The 24,985-nt window shown below is 46.8% G+C and overlaps 1 protein-coding gene and 1 long non-coding RNA gene across 8 annotated transcripts in view; one reads left to right on the plus strand and one right to left on the minus strand.

The window, feature by feature from the left end:
• The window catches only part of FBXW11 (F-box and WD repeat domain containing 11), a 76,254-nt gene extending 63,981 nt beyond the window's left edge, over positions 1-12,273 (minus strand). For 3 of the 7 annotated variants that reach the window (XM_074838103.1, XM_074838100.1, XM_074838099.1), the window contains exons 1-2: positions 12,175-12,265; positions 3,391-3,470 (exon numbers count right to left, since the gene is read on the minus strand). Coding sequence is in view for 2 of the 7 variants with exons in the window: in XM_074838096.1 (XP_074694197.1) it covers positions 12,175-12,219 (45 nt within the window). In the remaining 5 variants the exon portion in view is untranslated. Of the gene's footprint in view, positions 1-764; positions 874-3,390; positions 3,471-12,174 lie in introns of all 7 variants that reach the window. The other 4 variants (XM_074838097.1, XM_074838098.1, XM_074838096.1 and 1 more) reach the window with 3 other exon arrangements.
• Positions 12,274-12,482: 209 nt separating this feature from the next.
• On the plus strand, positions 12,483-13,876 carry LOC141929397 (uncharacterized). Its single transcript, XR_012625015.1, has 2 exons — positions 12,483-12,974; positions 13,249-13,876. It is a non-coding gene; the product is annotated as an uncharacterized LOC141929397 (long non-coding RNA).
• Positions 13,877-24,985: the final 11,109 nt, after the last annotated feature.

Here is a 24,985-nt window from a genome sequence, read left to right on the forward strand (position 1 = left end):
TGGCTTGGCATGATAACACGTTCACTGTGCTGCACATTTTGGTACAACATTTAATATCTTTGCTGAGGTACTCAAAACCAAACAATTTATGTCAGATCAATAGCAGTACTTTGTACTCTCCCTATTCTCATTTCAAAACCAAGTTGTCCCTTGAGAGATGCAGTGTATCCACATGCTCCATACAAGTTTGTTAGAATCTGTGCCATCACATCACTACCTTTTCCATGTCCAAAATGCAATCTCACATCCAGTCTTGAGCGTCTGATTTGGAAGGCTGCTTGATTACCATTCGTGCAACGTATTTCCAAAATCCATGGAGTTTTACATATGCATTCCAGTGTCCTGCTTCGATTTAAGAACAGCTACATTCTCAGGTCAAGAAAGTTGTCTTAGACGTAATTTACTCTTGCATTTCAGTCCTTTGATGAACTACAAATGCCAAAGTGAATTTCTCAAAAATAAGTATCTGCAGAGTAGCAAAGTCATTTTAACTTGTGAAATGTTTTTGATTATTCCTTTATTGTTATCAGATCATTCTAAAAAAATAGGTAACCAACAGCTGAGTCACACCTCCATCAGAAAAATCTATTTAGGTAAATGATTGCCATTCAAAATAAAAATCACTCAATGTTACAACCTTCCAATAGCCATTCAAGATCTGCACATAAGCTTCTTGCATTTGGGGAAAAATACTAAGTGAGGAATCAGGAAATTTAAAGCAAGACAAAGGGAAAATAATTTATCAGATAAATTCTCCTCATTACCACACCGCTCCTCTAGATAGGACAATGAATTCACAGAAGGGTGATCGATAACGCAGTCCCACTCTGCTCCTGAAGATCAAAGTATGCGTTTGCTACAACAAAATGAATGCTACAAAAGGAATATGAGTTCAGTGAAGAAAAGATTAAATGCTTTATTTGAATATAACAACAATCTTACACCATTATAATTTATTCATTAGGATAAGACTCAGGAGATGCAGTATTGTTTTCAGGAAGATACAAAGGACTAGGAAGAAAATCTAACATATTTACCTAAGTCACTCAATGTTAACTAAAATAACCTAAATTTTCCAAAATACACAGTATTTAGATTAACCCTTGCTTCCTTCATGTACATACATCCCGATTCCAGCAGTTTCAAAGCTCCAGAAGTGTGATAGTCCTTTCTGCATTAACATACCCTATGTTACATAAAAAAGGCCATTTCAGAAGAATGGCTTTCCTATGCTCTTAGGCAGCAGGAACAGAGGTGTTATAGACATCTACAGACAGCAGCACACCTGCTCACAGTAAATCATAACTGGGGAAAAAAAAGGAGAAACACTGAAAAGAGACCTAGCACTGCCAATTGAAACAGTAGAAACTTTGAGTGAATACGTTAAACACTTAGAAAAATGTGGCTGAAACTTGCCTAAGATGTTAAAAGTTGTCTTAAACTCTTTTCTGTGTTAAGTTTTTAAGGATGAGGCCCGACACAATCTAAAAGAATATTAACCCCATCTAAAAATTTTGTATAGACAAAACAGCATGCACTTTAACTTGATGAGTTTAAATGCCTGTGAAGTCTGGGCTCAAGCACATAATAAAACATTAGCTTCACATTCAGTGTTTGTACATCAAATGCTGCAGAGGAGTATTTACATAGCCTTTGACAGCTGACTTACATTTTACTTTTTGAAATGTTAAGATTCAAAACCTGGGCAAGAACTAAGCCTCCAATCTGCATATACTTGCACTCAAGTTCAACTTTGCTTTACTATTACCTTTGATAAAACTGTTTCATGTTTCAAAAAGTTTAGCAATATTCAATATCATAGCATCAGGGATCTTAATCAGCAGTACACATTTACGCTTCCTCTTTTTTCTACCCTCAGCGTATTTTAAATTATTTCCTCTTTTCAGTTTTCATCATTAAAGATGCAAAGTTCACATCTGCCTCCCCATTCTCTCATTTTAGAAAAAGGCACACCCTGAACAGCAAATATTCCACAGGAAGATGTTATTTTGCACTGTGAACACCAAGCTGAGTCCGATTGGTGTGTGGGACAAATTCAATTTGATATCAGACAAGGCTGCAAGAAATGTATCAGACTAAGGTTAATGAGTATTTCCCTGAGATTTTCCCCTCGGATTTTTTTTTAAATTATACTAAAAAAGCATGCCCAAGACTTCTCCACCCTAACCAAATAAAATTCAAGTACTCAAAAAAATCCAACCAGGAAACAACAATACCCTGTACACAAATAATTCATTACATATGTAATCATTAATTAAATTCAAGTATGATTTTTGCACAAAATACTACGCCAGCAAAACAAACGCAGAGCTAAAACAATACAAGATCAACAGCACCTACACAAGTTTCTTCTACAGTAGATTAAATATTGAGGCCTTAACATTTGCTTTAATAGCTGTCTACAAAAGAGAACACTCAAGCGGCTTAGTGTTATTGCTATTAATATCAAAAGGAATTGAGGCATACTGCTTCATACTAACTTTAGAAATAAATTGCTAAGTTCATTAAAGCACTAACTTAAAGCTGGTCATTAGGAGAGGTGCAGTCTCCGATTCACACACCAGATATTTAACTTGCTTAACTTTATTTTCCTATCAGCCAGGGACCCGGCTTTCCTTCCTAACGCACACAAACTTTTCCCTTCTAACGCACTACCCTCCAAACTTGGCTTTAAGTTAACGTGTTGTAGCCTTTTACAGTCATCTCAAAATCTCAGATGAATGCAACTCAAAATACAACCATACTCCCTGACTCTGAAATAAATCTGCTTCAACTTTAAAGCTTCTCTTGAAAACCATGCCTTACAACTGGCTCAGCTATGCTTTGAAAACAACTAGGAACAGAACTTTACATTGAAATCTCACAAGGATTTAAAAGGATGACTCCAAGTGCTGCCCACAACGGAATTTCAAATGGCATTTCAGCAGGATAAAGCTACTGGAATTTGTACTATGAACAACTAGACAAGTTCTCTAAATTTCTGATGAACTCAGAGGACACGGCTAGAAATGAGAACAGGCTCAACTGAAGTTCAACACAGTCATTGATAAGGCTGCTTTCTCCTTTCAGAAGCAGGATTTGTAAGCCTACAGGGGCTTAGTGCCCCCGTACCTGTAGATACTGCTTTCCAGCTCCGCAGAAGGCAAGTTTACCTTATGTTCCTAGGTCTGCTTTTCACAGTAGATTTGCAATTTCCTAATAAAGCGCACGTGTATTTCCTGAATATGCCCTTTCTCACTCTAAGCTCAGCAGCTAACTTGGTGAGTTCTAACACTTCAGGGACATTAAGCAGTTAAAGCAAGATACTGAATTTGCGGACAAACTCATCTAAGCAGAAGCAGCAAGATATAGTACAGGGTGACTTCTTACCTGAAACTTTGTTTCTGGGCTTCAGATCCACCAATCCAGAATGAAAGGGGATTCGAATGGGTTTTCCTTCTCAGACTTGTCTGTTAAAAGAGAGCAGCCAATCATCTTCAGCTTGGTGTATCTACTTCTTTCTTGAACGAAATCCCAATTACGTATTCCTAATGCTGTTAGAGAGACAAGGCAGCCTAGGCACCTTACCAGTCCGGTAATGACTACGTTAGTGGGGTCATCGGATTGGTGGATCTAAGACAAAGAAACGGACTTACGGACAAGGAGTTGCTCTTCCCCCTGCCCTGAATCACCCAATGCACAACAAGTGTTTGGGGGCTACAGCTCACCTTGCAAAGATTAAGGAAGATGAGAAGAAACTACAATGCAAATAATGAAGCAAATGCTAAAGCTTCAACCGCCAGCTTACACCTCACAACCCTGCTCTGGGAACTGCCAAAAACACTAATATGCAGGTTTTCAAAACAGTCCAATACAGTTCCCTTAGTTTGCCATATACATGCTCTGAAGTATTTTATTGCAATGATTATTTCCCTGTTTCCAGACTCAAAATTATCTGACTTGCCTTACGTATCTGCAGCACAAAGATGGAGTCTTCAAGACACTTATGGTCTGAATGACAGCTCTGAATTCAGTACATTTTCAGTATCGCTGTGTCTCTGGAAAACAACCCAGAACTAGAACAGAGTAAGCCAAGGCATCCTACTCCTGACACAAGAAAAAGTCACCTCTTACTGAGCAAGATGATAAAAGGCCTTCATCCAGTACTTTCAGCAGCACACTTACACTCTAAGTGACTAATTTAAAGCAGCTTTAACAATAACACTCAAGGGAAGATGGGAGTCTCCAGAAAGCCCATACTATGTAACAGAAAGTATATCCTAGAGAAACCAGGCTGTGCACCCTCCAGTCAGATCTTCAAGAAGTTTGAAATATGGCCTATAAAATCTCCCCTAACAGCAGTCAGAAGAAACAGCAACATTTTCTAAAACATCATGCTGCAACGTCCGCAGAAGAATACACTACCACTGCCTCTCACCCCTTCCTCCACTCTCCAGCCCCTCTGGAGAGCTGAACCAAGCGTTCTTCAGCCTCCACAACTGTGCCCCACATCCCAAAGCACCAGCAGTTGGGAGAGGGTGGGAGAAGCTGTGCCAAGACACTGTTTCCATGAGGACAGTCATGTTCCTGACTGCCCAGAGCTACCTGAAGAAAGGAGCATCTTCCTCATGGGGCGATTTTCCACTTTTCTACCACTGATAAAGCAATAGTCGATTATATGGCAACATTTCAAGGACAAAGCAGCACTGTAAGCCTGATACCATGTCCAATCTATGATTTTTAAGGCTGCCAAGTAAAGTGATAAAATGTCAAGGCATATGACTCAGAATTTTAAGAGTACAATATAGCTCGGTAAGAAGCCAGCTATCAAAATTATATAAATGTACTGATTTGCTAAATCACAACAGAGCCAGCAGGGTGTTGGAAGGAGAGGCACTTCACCGTGAAGGCATTCCTTAACAGTATTTGCAAGTGTTACACCACAGGTCTGATTGTTGCCTCGAGAAGTACTGGTGTGATGGAGACAGCCTGAACATCAAGTTTTCCTGGCTAGTCGTCCGCTGCCCAAACTGAAATGCCTAAAAGATTCTCTGTCAAATACAAGCTGCAATTGTAACTTAAAATTTGCAAACAGATTCTGCATACAGATTTTCAAAAAGCTCTATGTATTTTTGTCTGAAATCTTTAAATTGGCATAACGGAAAAAGGATAGAAGATTTGAGCATTGTGCGAGGCATCCTGACATACAAACACAGGCCTCACAAAAAGGCAAAGAACACAAGCTGACACAACTTTTTGTAACAAAACCCCATATTCAAGAACTCCTCAACAGTATGAAACTCAGAATGCATTCCCACAACTCGTAACACCAAATATAAAGTTGAGTTTCTCCTCTAAGTCAATGAACAAATCAAAATTCTGTAGTGTTGCCACAGCTAAAAGTTTACTTGAAAAGTTGTTTTTACCAGTTTACCCAGAAAGCACATCAGTCCTTCTTCCCAGCAAGTAGGTACCTACCTACATCTTACAAATTTCTGCCTGTATTCTTACAAAAATGGGCCTGGGAAGCTGAACTACTCTTTGATCCCAAATAAAAATGTTCATTTCCTGGGATAGAAGTACAGGGATGCAAGTCCTGAGGGGACCTGGATTAACAAAGCAATGAAGAAACAGCATGCCTTCAAAAGCTCCCATTGTTAAGTTAGCCTGCACAAGAAGCAAATTAAGTTTCCAAAAAGAGTCAGCGCTTTTTTTGTTGTTAAAATACAAATGGCATTGCATTATTTTTTGTATTATCTGGTCTGAGTCGTGCACTACTCATACTAGGAAATGTGTGGAAGTAGTACAGAAAAACGGAGTAGGCTGTCAGATGTCACACCACTGAGCTCAAACACACCAATAAACTGGGGAAGGGATTTTCCAGAAAAAGTGGATTTTCTGTGAATAATGAAGTACTAGCAGTACCATGAAAATCAAACCGAGAAATCAGATTACATAACAACATAAACAGTGGCATTAGTATAAAGACAGCATTGCCAGAGAAAAAAGCTGGAACGTAAGTATTGTTATTAATCAGCATTAGTTTAAACAACTCAGTAAATATTCTCATTTCCCTTCAATTTAATTTCTCCATTGTAACAAAAAAAAATTGCTTCTCACAGAGCAGCCCTCTTATAACCACGGTCTCTTATTCTCTCCCACACATCATTCTTCTCGCACTGGCACGTTTGCTGCAACATCCATTTCATTTCAAACCCATCAGCAATCTCACTTTGCACGCTGCTGCACAAGCACTCAAAGCAGCACAGGAAGATCAAACTGAAAACGCCAAAGCAAGTGACCTCTAAACTCCACAGCAATAAAACGTAACGCATCAAAAGACATACATCAAGGTGATTTAACAAGTAGCGAAGGTGTTTTAGAAAACACACGTGAAATGAAAAGGTACATCCATCCTTCAAAGAATGTTCCCAAGTCTCTCTAAGGGTACAGCTTGTAACAAGGCAGTTTGTTTTGCTGAGATGCTGCTTGCAACGCTCATCGGTGACCCAAATTTTTAGCAATGTTCAACAACTCTGCCTAAGGGATACAGTCAGCACAGTCTGAAATGCAGAAATGGCATACATGTGCTTTACAACTTTTTAAAGGAGCAACCCAATAGCACTTCAGAGAGGGCAGCTGGTGTGCATACCAGCATGCCTGCAGAGATGTGATCTCATTCCGCAGTGACACCTGGACACTGGATTTACGAGCACAATTCCTGACCTCCCGATCTCAAGCCAGAGCTCACAGGCAACACATCGCCCTGAAAACTACCCAGCGGTGCTCACACACACAGGAAGCTATACACGTGTTTCAGGCAGCAAGGGAACTTTCTCTGCTGCATCTCACTTGCTCAGCATTGTTGCAGAGGTTGCAAAATTTAGTAAAGTTAGAAAATTTAACCACATTGAGGCAAAAGAAGTGTCTGAATCTCGAATGAGATTTTAAAAGTCTTTGGTGAAACACCAGCGTTTGGTCTGTCCAAGAAACTGTAGCTTCTTTCTATTAAGAACTACAAGCAATTTAGTTTCAGAATTTCACCACAAATGGAGCATCTGCAATTTTCCTTCACCTGTATAAACTGATGCCATAATGATCACAAACTTCAGATAACTTTTTTCTTCATAACCTCTCTTCTGCATCTTTGTATTCTCCTTCCCTTTGCCACCCCGTTTCCCTCATCGGTCTATTGTTTCATCTAACCCTTCCCAAAAGATACAGCTTTCCACACTTCTTTGTCCACTTCCCTCATTTCGTCATCACTCTGTTGGCTCTAAACGCAGCTGCCTTGCTCTAAATCATTTTCTTAAGCTCTTCCTTCCCATTTTCTGCACCGCTGCCAAAGTCACAGCAATCTATTCTCTTTATATTTGCATCCTTCCTCTTACAGGCACTCTCTGAAATGTGACTGTCACTCTGATAGCCTGTGCAGCAGCACAGATCTTATATCCCCTACCCCAAAGGCTCATCTGTGCCTTCCTAACAGCCATCTAACCACCACCTCTCTAGATATCTGCTCTAGCCATTTCCTTTTTTTCCCCAGGTATGAAACCATCCAGCATGCCATCGACTGCATGCTTCAGTGTCTGACCTGTAGCTCTCAACTCTGCTAGTTTAGCTATTGAAGATTAAGATAACTGCAAAGTAAATAGATTGTTATCCCACTGAAGAAAGCACGACCTAGTTTATGCACTGGTTTACAAACGTCTTACTAACTCTCCATCTACTCCCAGCCTTTGATTAAGAACCAGTCACATTTTAGCTAGAACAGTACCTCCTTTGTTTCCAATGCAAAGATGATCACTGCCTAGTCCATCTGTATCTCTACTGCTACAGAAGTAAACTGTTTGAAGGGCTCCTCTAAGAACATGTGGGAACAAATTCACAAAAACGTAACTGCTTGCTTGGCTTGCAATGATTGAGACAGGGAAGAAACAAGCCAGAACGTTACAGCCCTACTGAGATATATACAGCTGCTGTATTTTAGTTTCCAAACAGAATGCTAAGATTTATTTTGCACTGTAAAGCTTTAAATAGTTTAGGGGCACAGCCATCTCCAGTTGCAGTAACCCAAGAAACTTCAGGTACCGCTGGCATGATTTATGGAAGAAGTTGCTGCTGGCAAGGCATGCCTATGTGAAATACTTTATTCTGAAATTGTTACCTTTTGAATCTGAAGACCTTCAGCTCACATCAAAGTCCTGCCAGGAGAAACCGAAAGACTTTTGGCAAGATATTCAATTATAGTTCTTCATTTATTATTTACAGAGGCACTTAAACACTGGACACTTTTATGAGAGACAGAGACACACATTCTAGACAGTAGAGGTAGTATATTAGGAAGCATATTTTCCGTATATATAACTTTAAGATACAAATGATAATACAGCATAAACAAGCGTGTGTCAGTTTTACTCCTAGGCATGGTCTTTCCATAAACCTTTCACACTACTACCACAGAGCAGTGTTATACTGAATTCAAACTGCCAACTCTGCAGCAGGGGGATGTGTGTTTGGAGAACAGCATGCGCATCAAGGACTCAGTGGAAAGACAGATGAGAATAAGCTCGGTAAGTGTGAGAATTTGCACATAGCTGGCTTCCTGCTTCAGTAGCCACGTCCCATAGGTGTCTTGCGGGTACAAGAGCCTGGGAGCAACACATTTTTATTTTTTTTTATACTGTCCTCACGCTGCACGCAGTTTGCCCCATAAAACACTTAACTTTTTAAACCTGTATAAAAATGTATTTGCCATAATTATGTATTCTTTTACAACCACTTTAATACAAACTAAGATGCTAATTACCCCCTACTTTGAAGGTCTGCTGGTAAAACAAAAGTATGGTTCAGTGAAGCTTCCTGAGAAAATGAAAAACACAAGGCTTTTAGCAGGTATTGAAGGCAAATGCATGTAACAGGTTTGATGCGAGTGAACAATACAGATTTTATACACAACTCAGAATCTGTAGGCAAAAAAACCTATTTCACAAAGCATTGCTGTTGGTACTTCACCTTAAGAAAGAAAAGTTTGGTTCTTTAAAAGAGCAAAAAGGTTACAGTTATCTAATCTCACACAGAAAATCAAAACCAGGGGAAGAAAGAGCCCTTTCAATCATTTTGGCTAGCCTTCCATCTGTTCTGGATTACTTCCTTACTACTCATTTTCTAATAGTTTGCCCACTCACGCAAAGCATTTAACTGAGACAGCATAAGTACAAAGGTATCTAAACTAAAAACAACCCCGTCAGATGCGCTGTTAGCCTAAATCTGGACCTCCTGCAGTCAACACAAGTTAAACTTTGAGGCCTCATGCCTCTTGAAATCACCTCTACAGGCAACGGGTATCTTGCCTGTAGGGGAAGATACCATCTGCAAATCAAAGCCATGAAATGGCTAAATCAACTAAATCAATTGCTCATCACTGTTAAAATGGCTAGATGACATGATTTACAAAACTGGAGCAAGACCTGTAAAGCCTTAAGCTGTCCTAAAAGATACAGTGACTTCAGAACACTCGCTAAAACTTCATACGACAAATGAAAGTTGTCACTCTAAAACCTTAAAATATTTCTCTGAGATTCCAGCTTTAAAAATAGAACAGTATTATTTCCATGACTGATTTTTCTTTAAATAAATGCAAATGATCTATCCAGTGAAGGCACAGTTGAGGGCTAGAACATCGCGTTCTGAAACTTCCGTGCAACTAACATGTTGACACATTATCTATTGTTTCTCAGCCACTCAGAATTATTATGTATTTGCTCCTCAGAACTTTTGCATCACACATTTGCTCCTGTATTTACTACAGATTCATCCTCGGCATTGGAGGGAAGTGATCAAGTACCCAAACGCACCAAAAACAATCTCCTGTATCAAAGGGAGGTATTAAACATCCTGCTTTTAGTAAACAATAAATAACACTCTTAAAAAGAAAAGCACCCCGCTAAGTCTGACACGCTAAGACGATCCCTGGTTTAGGGATGTTTGCCACCAGCATTAACAACCGATACAAGAGTTTGCATATAATACTGAAATCACTGACTGAAAACTCAGCCAATACAGCTTCTACTCTGCTTTGTGTATTTAAACGAATCTTATCTTCTACAACACACAAGAAGGCAAAACCTCCAAGCCATGTCTTCATTTAGGAATGACTTTCAATGATTTTAGTGAAACATTGACACTCAAAACACAAGTGTTTCTATGCAAGCCTTCACTAAGGTTGATATTAAATTCACCTACCAACTACATTTTCCAGAGTACCATTTTCTACTGGCAACTACAGAATTAATTGTTCATCTTATTAATTTTTTATATTTATTAATTTCTTGTGAAAGAGAGAAAAATTTGTATCTTAAATCTCCTACTACGTAACAAAAATCTGAATAACCCCATCAATATTTGCAGCGATTAGCACATTTCCCAGGTCCAACTGTAAGCAGAGGGTACAATCATTATCACCAAAAGTTACATTTGCTTCTGCCCACTAACAATTTGGCCTTGAATAGAAGAGACTTCTAAAAAGGGAGAGCATTTACAAAGAGACAAGCGAGAAAGTTGAGCGAGGCAAACATACCTTCCAGCCTCAAATGCTATTTTAGCACCTCACATAACCCCAGGCTGAGGAGTATTAGTAACCCTCTGTTCCAGGTAGGAAAAAAAAAGCCACTAGAACTCACTTTACACCTCAGCAATTTAGCAGACATCTTTTCTGTAGGTGACTCGTCCTGTAACAGATACCCGCACAGCTGCCCCCAGCCTTTATCCTCGATGCTGCAGTCCACTAACGCGGAAACAGTTCTGATGTCACCCACGGTGAAGTGCAAGATCACCGAATCGATAGGGATCAGGAAAGGAGGCTCGATACGAACAGCTTTTAAGCTGCTGGCCTCGGTGATCAGAAACAGATACAGAAAGAATCCCAAAGGATTTTTGGGCTTCCCCTTTTTTAATTTCTGATTCTTGAGAGCAGACAACACTCAAAGTTTGTATTTTCCAGATCAGGTAGTTTAGCAAGAACACTAATGGCTAAAAAAACCCATTTCAGGTTTCCACTGAAGCCAGCTCACCTTCAGAGTACCTTAAAAACAAATTTTTGTATTTTATCACCCAATTCTGCAGTATTGCAAGAAATTTTGTATGTGAAAGCAAATTATGCTTATTACAAATAACTTAGAAGATATTGCTGATTATTATTCTCTCTCAGCTCCTAACTTATTTTTATTCATCCCTAACGGCAATAAAACTAGGGCCCCCTAATATTTGGCTACAGAGACCTAAGATTTGCTTGTATGAAAAGAACAAACCTTCTCTTTCTATTGCTTCCATCTGGCCGCCTCTCCACTAACCCGAATTTAGCGGCGTAAGCGTTAATTAGGGGGTATAACAAATACACCAATTACGTCTAGTTAGATAATACCGTGTTTGCTGGACCGGAGCTCCAGCACCGGTGCTGCTCCGGGGAGACGGGAGCTGCCCCCAGCCCCGACCCAAGCGACACCGCTGCTAGAGAAGCCCCAAACCCTCACGCTGGAAGTTTAAATCCACCCCCCCCCGGGCCCGCCAGCCTCTCGCAAGTGTCACCAGGGTGGGCCCGGGGGGCCCCGGGATGGCTGCGGCGGGGCCGGCGGGGGGGCGCGGGGAGGCCCCGGCCGGAAACAAGACGCTGCAGCTCGGGGGGCGGCGGGAGCCCGAGCCCCGCACCACCGGTGTGCTCCGGGACACTTCGGTTTCGGTTTTTACAGCGTGCCCGCATCACCCGCGCACGATTTCCCGCGCCTCCCGGACCGGCTCTGCCGTCTAGTGAGGTTTTGTTATTTTTATTTATTTCTCTTTAATGAAATTAAAGCGCTCGTCGCGCCCCGGCCTGCGCCGTGAGGACTGCCGGCCGGCCGCGGTGGAGGAGGGGAGCGGAGCGGATCCCCCCCGCGGGGCGGCGGGAGGAGCGGGGCGGGCCGGGGGCGCCGCCGGCCGGGCGGGGCCGGGCCGGGGCCGAGGGCGGCCTCACCAGAGTCACCTTCGCGGCGGGGCGGCGGCGCCGGACCCCGCAGGCCCAGGCGCGGCGGCGGGGCCTGCCGGCGGGCGGAGGGAAGCGGGGGGGGGGCGGGGGGAGGGGGGGCCGCCGGCGGCGCGGCGCGGGGAGGGGCTGCGCGGGAGGCGGGGGTCACTCACCATCAGCTCGATGGTCTTGTCCTCGATCACCGAGTCGGGCTCCATAGCGGCGGGCAGCTCCGCCGCGGCGCCCCGCCCGCGCCCGCCAGGCCCCACCGCCGCTCTCCCTCCCGCCCCCCCCACCGCGCGCACGCACGCTTCGACGCACGCACGCACGCACGCTGCGTCCTCCGTAACGTCACCGCGCCCGGAAGAGCAGAGGCGCCCCCCGCCCCGGCGCCGCCCGGAACTGACCACAACTCCCGGCAGCCCTTGCGGCCCCGCGCTGCTATTGATCGCGGGCGGCTCCCGGCGTGCTCTGCGGCCCGCGCGGGGGCTGCTGGGAGCCGCGGGGCCTTCACCGGCCTGGCCGGGACCGACAGGCCTGGGGTAGCGCCGCCGCCTCTCCCGGAGCTCTGCGGCGGTGTCGGTCCGCAGGGGAGCCCGGGGATGGCTCAGAGGCCGCACAGAGCCTAGGGCGCGCCGCCCGACGGCAGGCGGCACCGGCCTGAATAGGAAGAGTCGTGGGGCCCAGCTGCGCCCGGTGTCCCTTGGGGCCCGTCATCCCCGGGGAACGGCACCGGAACTAGAGCCGCCCCGTCTCCTTCAGAGCAAAACGGCGCCTCGGCCGGTGACGGGGGGAGCGGGGGCTTAACGGGGAGAGAGCAGGACAACGGAAGGGGCCGAGAAGGACGGCGCATCCTCTGGCCGCGCTCCCGAGGAGAAGGCCCCTCTCCACGGGCTGCGGAATCGAACAAAAAGAGCGTAACAGCCATGCTGCTCCGTTTCTTAGGGTGTCTGTTTGTGGAAGAGGAAAAAGAGTGAGGTTTGGTGCAGGGTGCTGGGCGTCAGCAGCGCTGGGAAATGCTTTTGAGACCCTCCTACCCACTTGTCTCCTGCTCCCCTGCCGTGCCGCCTTTTCTTGCCCCACTGACCTCCCGCCTTTTGCTGTCCTGACTTCCTTTCCAAATTAACAAATTTAAATAGATGACTTTATCCTGATCGCAATAAATTCATTTTATCTCAGTCAGTCTTAATATCCTCGTGTTGAACCAGGAATTGACTTGATTTTGTTTTCCTGCTTTTTGTACCTAGACCAACAGAGGGAGAGTGAAACCTTCCGGTGGCCAGTCCCGGTGAGAATTCCTGCATCAGCTATGAAGCATGCACAAGGAAATGTCTCTAAAACCCCTTTAACTCACCCAGAGAGGAATTTGGCTGGTCTATGTGCCACACCGGAGGACTATGTTCTCTTGGTCAAAAATTAGAAACACTTGGGGAGAAAGGAGAAGGGGCTCAAAGGAAGTGAGAAAGTCAGGCACTACACTGGCGGACTTGTCAGTGTCACAGTAACATTTATATTAGGGCTTATGAAGAGTAACAGTTTCACAAAGAATGATACTTTGGTTTTGTAGCTAATTGCTGCAAGCTGTTACAGTGCCTCTGACCGAGTTTCTCCTTGGCAGCAGAGCTGCCTATTACCCGCTTAGCCCACACTGACAGTTAAAAACCCAAGAGAAGTTGCAGCACCTGACGGTACCTTGGGAAATAAGAAACCTGGCTGGCTGCGTTCCTGCAGGCCCGCGGCGTGACAGGGAGGAGGCATCACCACCTGGGACTTGGCACTGGCACCGTGCACTGGATCGGTCTGTAGGGACCTGAGGTTGGAGAATGGGACTTAATTTGTTTGACAAAATAAAGCACCAACAGTATTTTATTTTTATTTTTTTCCTCATAAAACAGTGAATACACAGACACTTGTTAGCAAGACTTTTTTTAGATTTACCAAACTATTAAGTGGTGGCGTTTTTTTCCTTAAGTAGCATTAAGAAATGAAAATAGAACACATGAAAAATACCAGCTTCTGCAAACTGTACTTAATTAGGAAGTTTTACTCTTTACTTAATTAACAGTTTTATTTAATAAGTCCCATTCTGTCCAGTCATGCGCCTCAGGACTTATCTTGCCGGCATCGCTCGGTCAGGCAGCGGTGTCCATGCTTTTAGGCAGAGTACCTATTTCTGCTGCATTGCTCCTCCAGCTGCTCAGCAGGCCAGCCCGGTACAAGACGAAGATCCACCCTGTTGTGGATATACAGAAATGGGATTATTTACTGAATGCTGGCTGACAGCAGGCACGGCGTTTGGGAAATAAACACGTGGTCCTTGCCAGAGGAAACTTTCAGTCTAGGGTAGATGAAGACAGAAAGGGCCGAATACAAAAGCTTGAAAAGGAGAAGTGCCATACTTGCAAGGAGACACGGAAACACAGAATCACAGAATCATCTCGGTTGGAAAGAACCTTGAAGATCATCCAGTCCAACCGTTAACCTAGCGCTGACAGTTTCCAACTACACCATATCTCTCAGCGCTATGTCGACCCTACTCTTAAACACCTCCAGGGATGGGGACTCCACCACCTCCCTGGGCAGCCCATTCCAACGCCCAACAACCCGTTCTGTAGAGAAATACTTCCTAATATCCAGTCTAAACCTTCCCTGGCGCAGCTTGAGGCCATTCCCTCTTGTCTTATCGCTCATTACTTGGTTCAAGAGACTCATCCCCAGCTCTCTGCACCCTCCTTTCAGGGAGTTGTAGAGGGCGATGGGTTCTCCCCTCAGCCTCCTCTTCTCCAGACTAAACAACCCCAGTTCCCTAAGTCGCTCCTTGTATGACATGTGCTCCAGACAAACACATGGGTAAGGTGGTGGAACTTCCATCTAGCTAGTCACAGCCCTTCGCAATGAGCAGCTTTTTCAACCTTCAGGGTCTGTACTCTGCTGGCAGACCACGGCTTGCCGCCGTCCTCCACTACCGCCCTGGCAGGGAGGCACCGAGCACCCGCAGGCTTCGGCTGCCAGGAGCCGGCTGAAGTGAACGTCAGGTGGGATTACGGGATTGGCAACAAGCTCAGGTGCTTCGGGTGACCAAGGGCACCCAGGCTGTGACCTGATGACACAGCAGGGACCAACTGCATTTGTAGGCATCGGAAATTGGAAGCAAAAATGTCATAAGCAGCAATCTGGTATAACAGCACAGCACTAGTGGCGCTGTGCTTGCAATGAAAATGGACTCAGTAGCTTCATGCTAAGCATTTTTTTTCCGTTAGGTGTTTAAATCTCTGCCAAATGGTTAAGAAATGGAGTATGAACAAATGGAAATGGTGCAAAGTCCTTATTGACAACACCTGCTTTACAGGACATTTATGTCAGCAGAAATGTATTTTATTCATTCAAAAATGCTTAAGAGAATACTTATCGTGAGGTCTAAACTCTTTTCATAGCATTTGAAAACATAAACCAAACCAAGAGCAGCAGGTCTCCCTCCCTATCAAACTGCTGCTGCTCACAGTCTGGGGGTGAAACTTTGATGTGCCCTAAAAGCTGCCCCATTTACATTCTTCTGGTCAAAGTGGAAACCAAACATGCCGTTGCCTCAAAGTCCCTCTAACTGGGGCTACAAAGCACAAACTCACACACCGGTGCTAATGTCAGCTTGGGCTGTGCAAGCGCCCGCTGACCCATACCCAGACACGCTCTATTTCCACGTGAAAAAACGTCCGAGGGCTTTTCCTGTCAAACCTGGGCACCCAGGCTGACAGCTGGGCTGAATTCTCTCCACCTTCACATCACAACGGATAACAAAGGACTCACAGGTCAAATTATACCCTGTCCTTCACGTTGTGCAACGCTGTTGACCTCAGAGAGTTCACAAGTGTCACCGAGAATAAGGTGGGACAAAATCCAGCTTGCTTTTGCTGTCCCTGTAATCAGATGTTCACTCAGGAGATCAACCAAGGCAGCAGATATTTCTGACATCAAAGTAAAAAAATCAGCATGTCTCAGTCTAAATATATGCAGGGAAGAGATTTGCTGACCAGCACCATACTATTTTATGTGGCACTTTCCAAAGTACAGCTGTACAGTCAAGCTAGTTTTTTGACTATGGAAAAGATTGCCCACAACACAGGAAAAGAGAAAAAAAACGTAAAAGAGAAAAAAAGGCAAAAATTCCTCCATTTATCTGAAGAAAGAGTAAATCTGTGGTCTCATTCTGGCAGTCTGAATGGGTAATGCATTGCAATGATGGGTGTTACAGAAGCAGGCGTGGGTCTCTGAAACCATGGCATGAGCTGTCAGAGGGAATTTGAGTTCCTGTAATCTGCTTTTTAATCGTGTGGAAAAAACTATTTCTATGATATTAAAGAAAGAGAAGACTGTTGAAAATAATTAAGGAAAGCATTATTTAAAAAAATCAAATTTTTTTGCTGTAGTGCAGAAAACCGAGAAAAGTAAGAACGGGGATATCAATCCTTGTATCTGTAAATTAAAGTAAAATTGTTTCTGAGCAACTTGTGACTTAAGAGCTCGTGAGGACTGAACGATGTGTCCAAGGCAAGGTCTAATAAGATGGATGAAAAAACAGGTTTTTGATAAATTTATTCTGAGATACAAAACCATTGGATTCTGATGAAGCCAAGCCCTGCTTTCTACATGAACCACAGGACTGCAATAAGTTGAGGAGCACATCTGCGGGCCTGCTCTGAACTCGAGTTAACACAACGTCGTATCAGTAACTCCCCTGTGTGTGTATCGCCATTTGCTGAGGGATCTGTGTCACGCATCTGCACATCAGCAAAGCAGGGACAAAGCTGGTAATTAAGCGCTAATGATGACCTTATTCAGGTGGAAGCACACCAGGGTGGTGGGGCAGTTTCAGCCTAAGAGGACTTGCTCTGCCAGTTTTCCCCCGAGGATGAAGGGGAAGTGGAAGAGGGAAAGCCCCAGCGCCAAGGAACTGGAGATACCTCCACGTTGTGCAACAGGGCGAGAATTCACGGCGGTTGATGTCACCTCCTCACCGTATCAATGCAAAAGCAATCATCTGTTTAAAAAAACCCTGGAAAGCTTGTATCACTGGTCCCAAAACTGGCACTGTCCCGAAGGCTGTGGGCATCCGAGTCACTGTGTCTGCTCTGTGAGGGGCGAGAGGCTGCCCCAGTGAGCCGGGGGTGTGCCAGGGTGCAGCCCCAACCCAACCCACCACCCCTGGGCTGGGACCTCTACCAAAACTCAGTGAGGATTTGAAGTCCACATTTTCTGTATGTCCACTGCCTGATGTACTGATTCCTTCTTCCAGCAGGTACTTTCCAGCAGCCCCTGTGCTTACCTGAGATCCTCTGCACTCAGAGACGTGCAGAGAGGGTGAACTGCCAGTGGGTCCAGGCAGGTGGCACGGGGGGAGCCTGGCAGGTAGCTGCCCCCTTCTGCTGCCCCCATGGAAGGATTCACTCACTAATCCCCTCCAACCTCTCCTCCCCCACGGGCAGGTCTGTCTGGGGCTCACACTGCCATGGACTGGCACCCCAAAGCACCTGGGTGAGAATATTAGGACTGGCACAGTAAGAGAAATATTTCCCAGTTAGAACATGATTTGTTTTTTTTTTTTTTTCCTCTTCACATCTTTTCTATATAATAAAGTGAATTATTTTTAAACCTGTGTCCATTTTCTGCAATTTTTAAGGCCTGGAATAGCCCAGTCAGATGGCAGTCATCCTGTCAGCTTGTCCCTTGACATTAAACACCCACAGGAGGAGGATAAAAGCGACTGGCTGTGGGTGCCTCCCAGACAGGCTCCTCCATACCCACAGGCAAGGACACTGCCCCCAGTCCTGTCATGACTCCAGCAAGGCAGCAGACAGATAAAAACAAAAAAAAAAAAAAAAAAAAGAAAAAGAAGAGACAGGTAGTGACAAAATGACACAATCTCCGGGATTTGCTACAGAGCCAGCAGGAGCTAGTTGCTCAAATCCTCCACCAGCTCCCTGGGTATCCATTTCCCAAACTTCGGATGCCTTCCCAAAATCCCCAGCCTAACATAGTCTACTCACTAAAACCCTCATCTCAGGATTTTACAATTGTTTATTTGGCTGTTTGGATAGGGATCAGAGGTTACTCAATGGCCAGTAAGGAGTTACAGCGTGAGAAAAGCAAGGGCACATACATTTCAAATGCTCCTGCTGGAACAATGATTATTGAACTTACAGCTGGTAGGAGTAAGATATAAATAAACATTCTTGTTAGGGCAGGGATGACTGCACTCGAAGTATGAAAATGTTTATTCTTCCTTCAAAGAAATATTTTGTAGCCAAAATGGGGTGACACTAGGTTTGATGATTTTTTTAAAGATCTGGAAAAAACGAGCAGATTCAGAAGGATTCTTATCCCTGCCCAATAACAGATGCATTAACTCTGCTGCCACCCAGAGAGAAGCACCCAGTCCTCATCCAGCTCTGCTACAGCACCTAAAATAATGAGGTTAGGAGCAAGGGGAGCTCAAAAGACCACTATTTGTAAATAAGAAAAAAAAAAAAAATCAATGCAAAGCCCCCACATCCTCGGGTGGAGGAGGTGGAGCCATCTGCCGTAGGAGCATGCGGGGTGTGAAGCAGCAAAGCCCACGTGGCTTTCCCGGGGGGCCCAGGGCTGCTTCTCACAGGGCCACGGCTCACGAGGACGTGGGCACGGGGCTCCTGGCACAGGGGCTGTGCTGCTTCGGGGCGGGGGGGCACCCAGCACCCGCAGAGAGCACAGAGCTCCCGCGGGACCCACGCTCCCACCTATGGAATCCAGCACCCCAGTTTTTCTTTCCTGTGGCTTTATTGGTTCGGCAAAGGTTTGGGGGTAAAGCAAGGAGAAAGGAGGAGGCAGAGCAGGTGTGGGCAGCGAGAGGGCTGCCAGCTGCAGCGTTTGGTGACTCAGGGCTGCAGCTCACCATCTCCAGCCGCACGCGCGCTGCTTTCGCGCAGCACTCGGGGTGTGCTGCTTCGGTTGACACATCCTACTGATAAAAGCAGGATGTGATTTTGTGGTCTAAAGATTAGAGAGCCAGAAGAACCCATTCCAAAGCGCGGTTTAACATCCGACCCTCTGCACCCCACAGGATCACCGCTTTCCTTCACTTTCCTCCACAGACCCTCTTGTCTTCTGCTCACAGACCTCTGCTTATCCAGGTCAGGCTCGTTGCACCGCTCCTCAGGCCTCCCAAAAACCAGAAACCATTTCTTAGGTGTAAGAAAACAGCATATAGTTGCCCTTTTCATACACAGGCAGGTGAAGCTGGTAACAAACCCTCCTTGTATGGCTGGAGTTGGTCTTGAACATGGAATAAAATTTCCTGTCACGTGAAAACTACAAAAAGTCAGCTCATACAATTCAATAGGATATTTGCAAGCTGGGAATAGTTTAGAGAGTGTCAGCTTTGGATCTTTAAGAAAACAACCTCAAATTTTTAATAAACCATGTTTGAAACTGGCTGGCTCACCAGAGCTGCCCACCCCCAGGACTATTGCATACCACAGCACCCCTTTAACTGAGCTTTTGGACACCGTTTCACCTTGTTCAAAAAAATTGTTTGCACTTTTGGGGTGGCAATTGCGCTGTCCTGGCTGACACCTCCAGGGCCAGTGTCACTCACAGCCCCTTGAGTGAGCCCGGCACGGGGAAACAAGTGGCTCAGCATCCCCCAGCCCCCCCGCACGCATCCTCCCCTGCCAGAACCCCGCTGGCCCCAGGGAGGGGGGCACACCCCCTGGCAGAGAGACACCCCTGGGTGATCCTCAGCCTCACACCGGCTTCTCCCCCCACTTACCTGCAGCATTCACAGACACCCTGGGGTGATCTAAATGCTGTTTTGAAGCTCTGGTGCCCCAGTATAAAAAAAAAAAAAAAAGACCAAACCAAAACCCAAACCCTATGCACCCTTCTAATTATTGATTTCACGTCTTGGATGTCTGCAATACATTTGTTTCCATACTCACTGGCAAATACTCTTTGTAGACACACTGTGAGGTTATTCCAGCAATGTCTTTATTTTCTCTTGATGTCTTCAACATGTTCTGGACACTCAATAAATTAAAATGTATTTTCACGTTGTGCTGGATGGAGAGAACAAAAAAGAGCATCAAAATCCCTGCTTTAACCTCAGAGCTAGCCTTGCTCTGCAGTCTTCCCAGGGCTCTCACCTGACTTTTCAGGTTAACAAAAAAGGTTTCTCCATCCCTTGCCTGGCACATCACTCTCCGTTTTGCTCTCACCGCACGATTCAGAAACAGAACCAAACCTTTTTTACTGAAGCTCAGCGTGGGGGTGTCAGTCCTGAGGTGGGCTGTAGCACGGTAACTATGGCAGTACCATCACTATCAGCCGACCACAAACCCTAAGGACTCATCTTGGCCTCAGCTGGTTTTGCCTCGGCTTGACCCTGGCCACATTCCCCACCAGAGCAATGAATTCTCCGCGCTGGAGCGGCCGAGCTGCCCCACCATCAGGTGAGCAGCAGTTCGCTGTGCTCCCAGCTTTGCTTTGGGTACCTGCAATTACAGGGCTGTTGCCCTCAAGAATTGGATTGTATATGGTGAATATGCTGCAAAGCTCATTCCTCAGGATTTAATTAAATTTATAGACCCAGTGGCAAGACAGAAGAGTTGACAACAGGCGGCTTGGAAGCAGACAGCTTACCCAGAACAAGATTCTGACTGTAAGAGCAGGATGGTAGCTCCTACATGAGGAAGTGGGCAGTGCTGGCTCTTCATCCTGCATGGGAGGAGGTGACATTTGGGCAGCTGGTGTCCTGCCAACAGTAAGACAACTTCATGAACCCAATAATTGATTGGAAGATGCCAATAAAGCTACGAACAGACTTGCTTTGCAATGCAGAACCCTTCAGGTGCATCCACCTACCTGAGCAGAACAGCGAGGGACTATGAGTAGCTCAGTTACCCTGTTAGTAAGAATGTGAGAACAAAAGCTGGTCTTTATTCCCAGCACCAGGCATCAAGGGATTAAAAACCACCCATTGGTTTTGCAAGTGAAAGGGAAAGCCCCAGCCCTTTTGTTGGTCTTAATCGGAATTTATTTCCAGGTTATTTTTTACCACATATTACAACTGTGCAGACCCTGGGAAGGATTAGTGCCCAGGGGTTCCCCCCAGACCCTGCCGTCCCCGCTGGCCCCCAGCAGACCAGGTCTCTGCCCCAGACAGTGCAGCTCAGGCACCCCGAGCCCTCCGAGCTACAGCAGTGAAGAGTCCTGAAGACCTCCACACCCCTCTCAGGCCAGAAACCAAAGGAAATGCAGCTTTTCACAGAGAGAGGCTTAGGAATAGCAGCTCTTTCTGAGTTTCAGGTGTACTTTTACATATTTACAGCAGCTCTTTGATATCCCTGGTAGCCTGTACCGCGGGAGACGAGACGGTGAGTGACGTGGCACAGGGGCACCTCTCAAACCACAGCACATCAGAGCAGCACACGCCAGGGTCTGTGTCCATGGGGTGAGAGGATCTCCACCTCAGCAAGGAAAAGGCCAGGAGAATAATTTTCATTTAATTTAAATTATCCTCAGGTCTGGTCACAGCAGAGGAGCTTGTCCCGGTACCTTCTCCACTCACCTCCCACGTGTATCAGTCTCTCTTTCAAACCCAGCCCCTGCGTTACCCATGAACAAGCCCTGATATACCCAAGATATTACACAAAAACTAACGAGCCATCAGAGCCAGCCCCGTGGCCTCCCCTGATGTGCTGGAGCGGCTCTGAGCCACACTGGGGACAGCTCCCAGGGCTCCTCACACCAAAGCCACCCGCAGCACGTTTTCCCTCGGCACCGTCCTACACCCTGGGATGTTCCTCCTGGAGCTGCTCGAGCAAACGAGCATGACCCAGGCACTAAACCAAACCAGGCTGAAGCGCAGCAAGGCTCGTCTCAAGGTGGAAATGCAATGGTGTGTCTCCAGAAGGAGAGTCCCCTGTTCTCCCCAGCTCTGCAAAGCATCTTTGCCATCCCTAAATGCGCTCGGGAAAACTGCACAGACCTCGGTCACAGCTGGGATGCACAGAGGACACAGGAGGGAGGTGTTCAAGATTCATTCAGCCACAGATGCAACCCAAATCCATCCCAGCATAATAAAATAAGCAGGTTAAGTGAAGTCTATAAGTCAGTGTGGCGAAAAGCGAAGCAGTGAGGAAGGGAGGATGAAACAGGGGGAACAGCAGAAACCCCAGCGCAGAGGTACACGAGGTGTCCTGGCAGCGCGTGGTCCTGACAGCCCCCTGCCACCCATGACGTGGGTTTAAAGCACCCTCCCTTCCCTCCCCACCCTCCAGAAATATGTTCTTGGCTCCCAAGCGGCGCTTGAGCAAAGGCAGACGACTTCAGCTTACGGCAACAGCTTGCTACACCTCTGGCGCTCGTGTTTCACACGGAAAGTCCCCGTGCTTTATCTCGTATGCAAAGCATGACCATCGGCCTTTCAGCTGGTTACCTGCCGCGTTCCTCAGGCAATGAGTCAGCGGGAGCTTCCCTGCAGGCAGTGTAGAAATGGAGTTTTTTCTTAATAAGAGCTGAGTCTGGGAGCATGAGTGCTCCCTCTGCCCGTCCTCATTGCCTGCCCCCACGGTGGGCTCCTGCAGAAAACTCCAAAATACCTCTGTGCAAGCTAAGCACTAAGCAAACCTTGCAAACCACTATTTAAATAGACATGAAAACCCTTTCTTTAAACTGAGTTGATCTCTAAGTAAACTTTTCCCTTCTTGCTTCCTGACCCAAGTGGCTTCAATCCATCAGTGTCCCCCAAAGACACAGAGCACCAGGCCAGCGAGGGGGTGATGATGGCAGTGGAGAGAGCTGCAGAGCGTGGTCCCCCACAGAGCAGCCAGTTTGCAGGGGCTCCTAATTTAGGGAGCAGCACTTAAAAGCTCACAGTAGGTGCTGATATCCAGAAGCGTGTCTGGCTCAGGGGGATGGCTGGATACTGCTGGGGTACATGGGTTTGGGTCTGTCCTGGTCAAATGGTCCTGGGAAAGGCACCAAAGCACCAGGGAGCGTCACTCCCCCCCTCCCCAGAGGCAGCATTTAGTTTGTGACCTGTAGGATGACATTTGTTTAGCAAAATGCTTTTTTTTTTTCAACATAACCATGGATGTTTCCAGGCCTCTGAACAGCTCCGGTTTCTCTGAGCACCGCCCAGGTCTCGGCCCGGAGGAGCAACAGGAGCCGTGTGCTGTGCTGGAAGGCACAAAATATCCAGTGACCAGGACTGCGGTGTCCCCTCCCTGCCCCGGAGGGAGGCACCACATCAGCAGGAAAAAAGCAAGAGGATGCAGGAGGGAAGCCCCTCCATCTCAGCCAGGCACCAGCAGCGAGAGTGTGACTGGGGACCCCACGACCAGTGTCCCCCACCAGTGGGGATGTCTGCAACCAGTCAAAGCTGCCTGGTGATCCTGAGGGATGGCATCCAGCCACAGCAGCGCTCAGAGGAGACCAACCATCCCTCCTCCTCTTCTGCCCCTTATTTCCTCTATATTTTCCATTTTCCTCACTAGGAAAATATTTTTTTCGCACACTTTTAGCTTTCAGGCAAGTTGCCTGCCTCCATCCCCTCTTGTCCTCAAATAGTACAAACTTTTCTGCTATTTTGGGTAAACTTAGACGTGACTATGCAGAACTGCCCCGCTGGGGGTAACCCTGAGGTCTGTACTCTGCACGTCCTTCCCACACACCAGTCTACTGAGCCAATGCCCTCCTGTGCAACCCCAAAACCACCCGTGGCTGAGAAGCAGGCGAGATGCAGGCTGTGCCCTGCACAGTCTTGGCCAGATCCCGCGCCCAGACCCTCGCAGGGAGAAACGCTCAAGCAGGCGTGTGGCCAGGGGAGAGACTTGCGGCGCAACCTGATCCCTGGGGAAGGACCAAAGGAGCTGGTTTGTTTAGTCTAGAGAAGCAACGATGGACGTGAGGGAGCTTTCACACGGCTGCACGTGGGGAGAAGTGCTCCAGCCGAGAGGCATGGGCACGAGGCTACACGTGGCAAGTGCAATTCCTTTTACCAAGTCAGATGGTTAAACACCCTTTGGTGTGTTTAACTGGAGAGTGGTTCAGCACGGCTCTCCGAGGTGTCCTGAGCATTCCCGGGGGGTTTTGAGGAGCAGCATGAGTGGCAAGACATGAGCATTCAGGAGCTTTTCTACTAAATTACAGAAACCTGGGCTGAAAGCAACTCCCAAGAATCAGCTAGAGAGAAGCAGAGGGGTTTTGTGAGCCGGGATAAAGCCTCTTTGCCTGCAGCCTGCTTCCCAGGGGCTGCACAGCACCATGCCCAGGGACAGGACAAGTCTCCCGTGGTGCTGCAGGGACCCAGCTCCTGCCGAGCATGGCACAGGGCCCCATGCTTTGATGCTCAGAGCAGCCTCCCTGACTCCAAACCCAGGCATATCCCAAAAAGGGGTAGATAACCCCAGGTGAGCAGCCAGGAGAGGGGTCAGCACCCGTGTGAACAGTGGAGATGATAGAAACCACCATCCAGATGGAAACGATCATCCCTGTTCAAGGCTTGAAGCTTCACAGGCTGGGACACTGTCCCTCGGGGTGGATTTGGGAACGGGGACAGAGCGAGGGCACAGGGTCAGTGCTTTGGGGAGGGCTGAGGGCTGCAGGGAGCCCCAGCACTGACAGCAACAGGTACAGTAGAGTGAACCACAGTGTCCTGAGTGTAACAGATCACTGCAGCAAGCCATCGCCACCCCCGATTTCTCCTGAGACCATGGGCGTCCTCCCCTGGGGACACCTAAGGGGGTCCTGGAGCCAGCTGTGACCTCCTGGCAGCTGCACAGCCCCTGCATGCCCAGGGTCACTGCACGCGTCCTCCCAGGAGCATCGCCTGGTACCATCTTACCTTCCTGGGTCTGCTGGAGCCTGGGCAATGGGCAGAGCTGCTCTCGGGTAACTGGAGGCTACTGGGAGTCGTGACCAATCTTAGTTGAAGGTCTCCCCATTCAAACC

The sequence above is a fragment of the Strix aluco genome, chromosome 13, assembly GCF_031877795.1.
Source record: "Strix aluco isolate bStrAlu1 chromosome 13, bStrAlu1.hap1, whole genome shotgun sequence".
Taxonomy (NCBI): domain Eukaryota; kingdom Metazoa; phylum Chordata; class Aves; order Strigiformes; family Strigidae; genus Strix; species Strix aluco.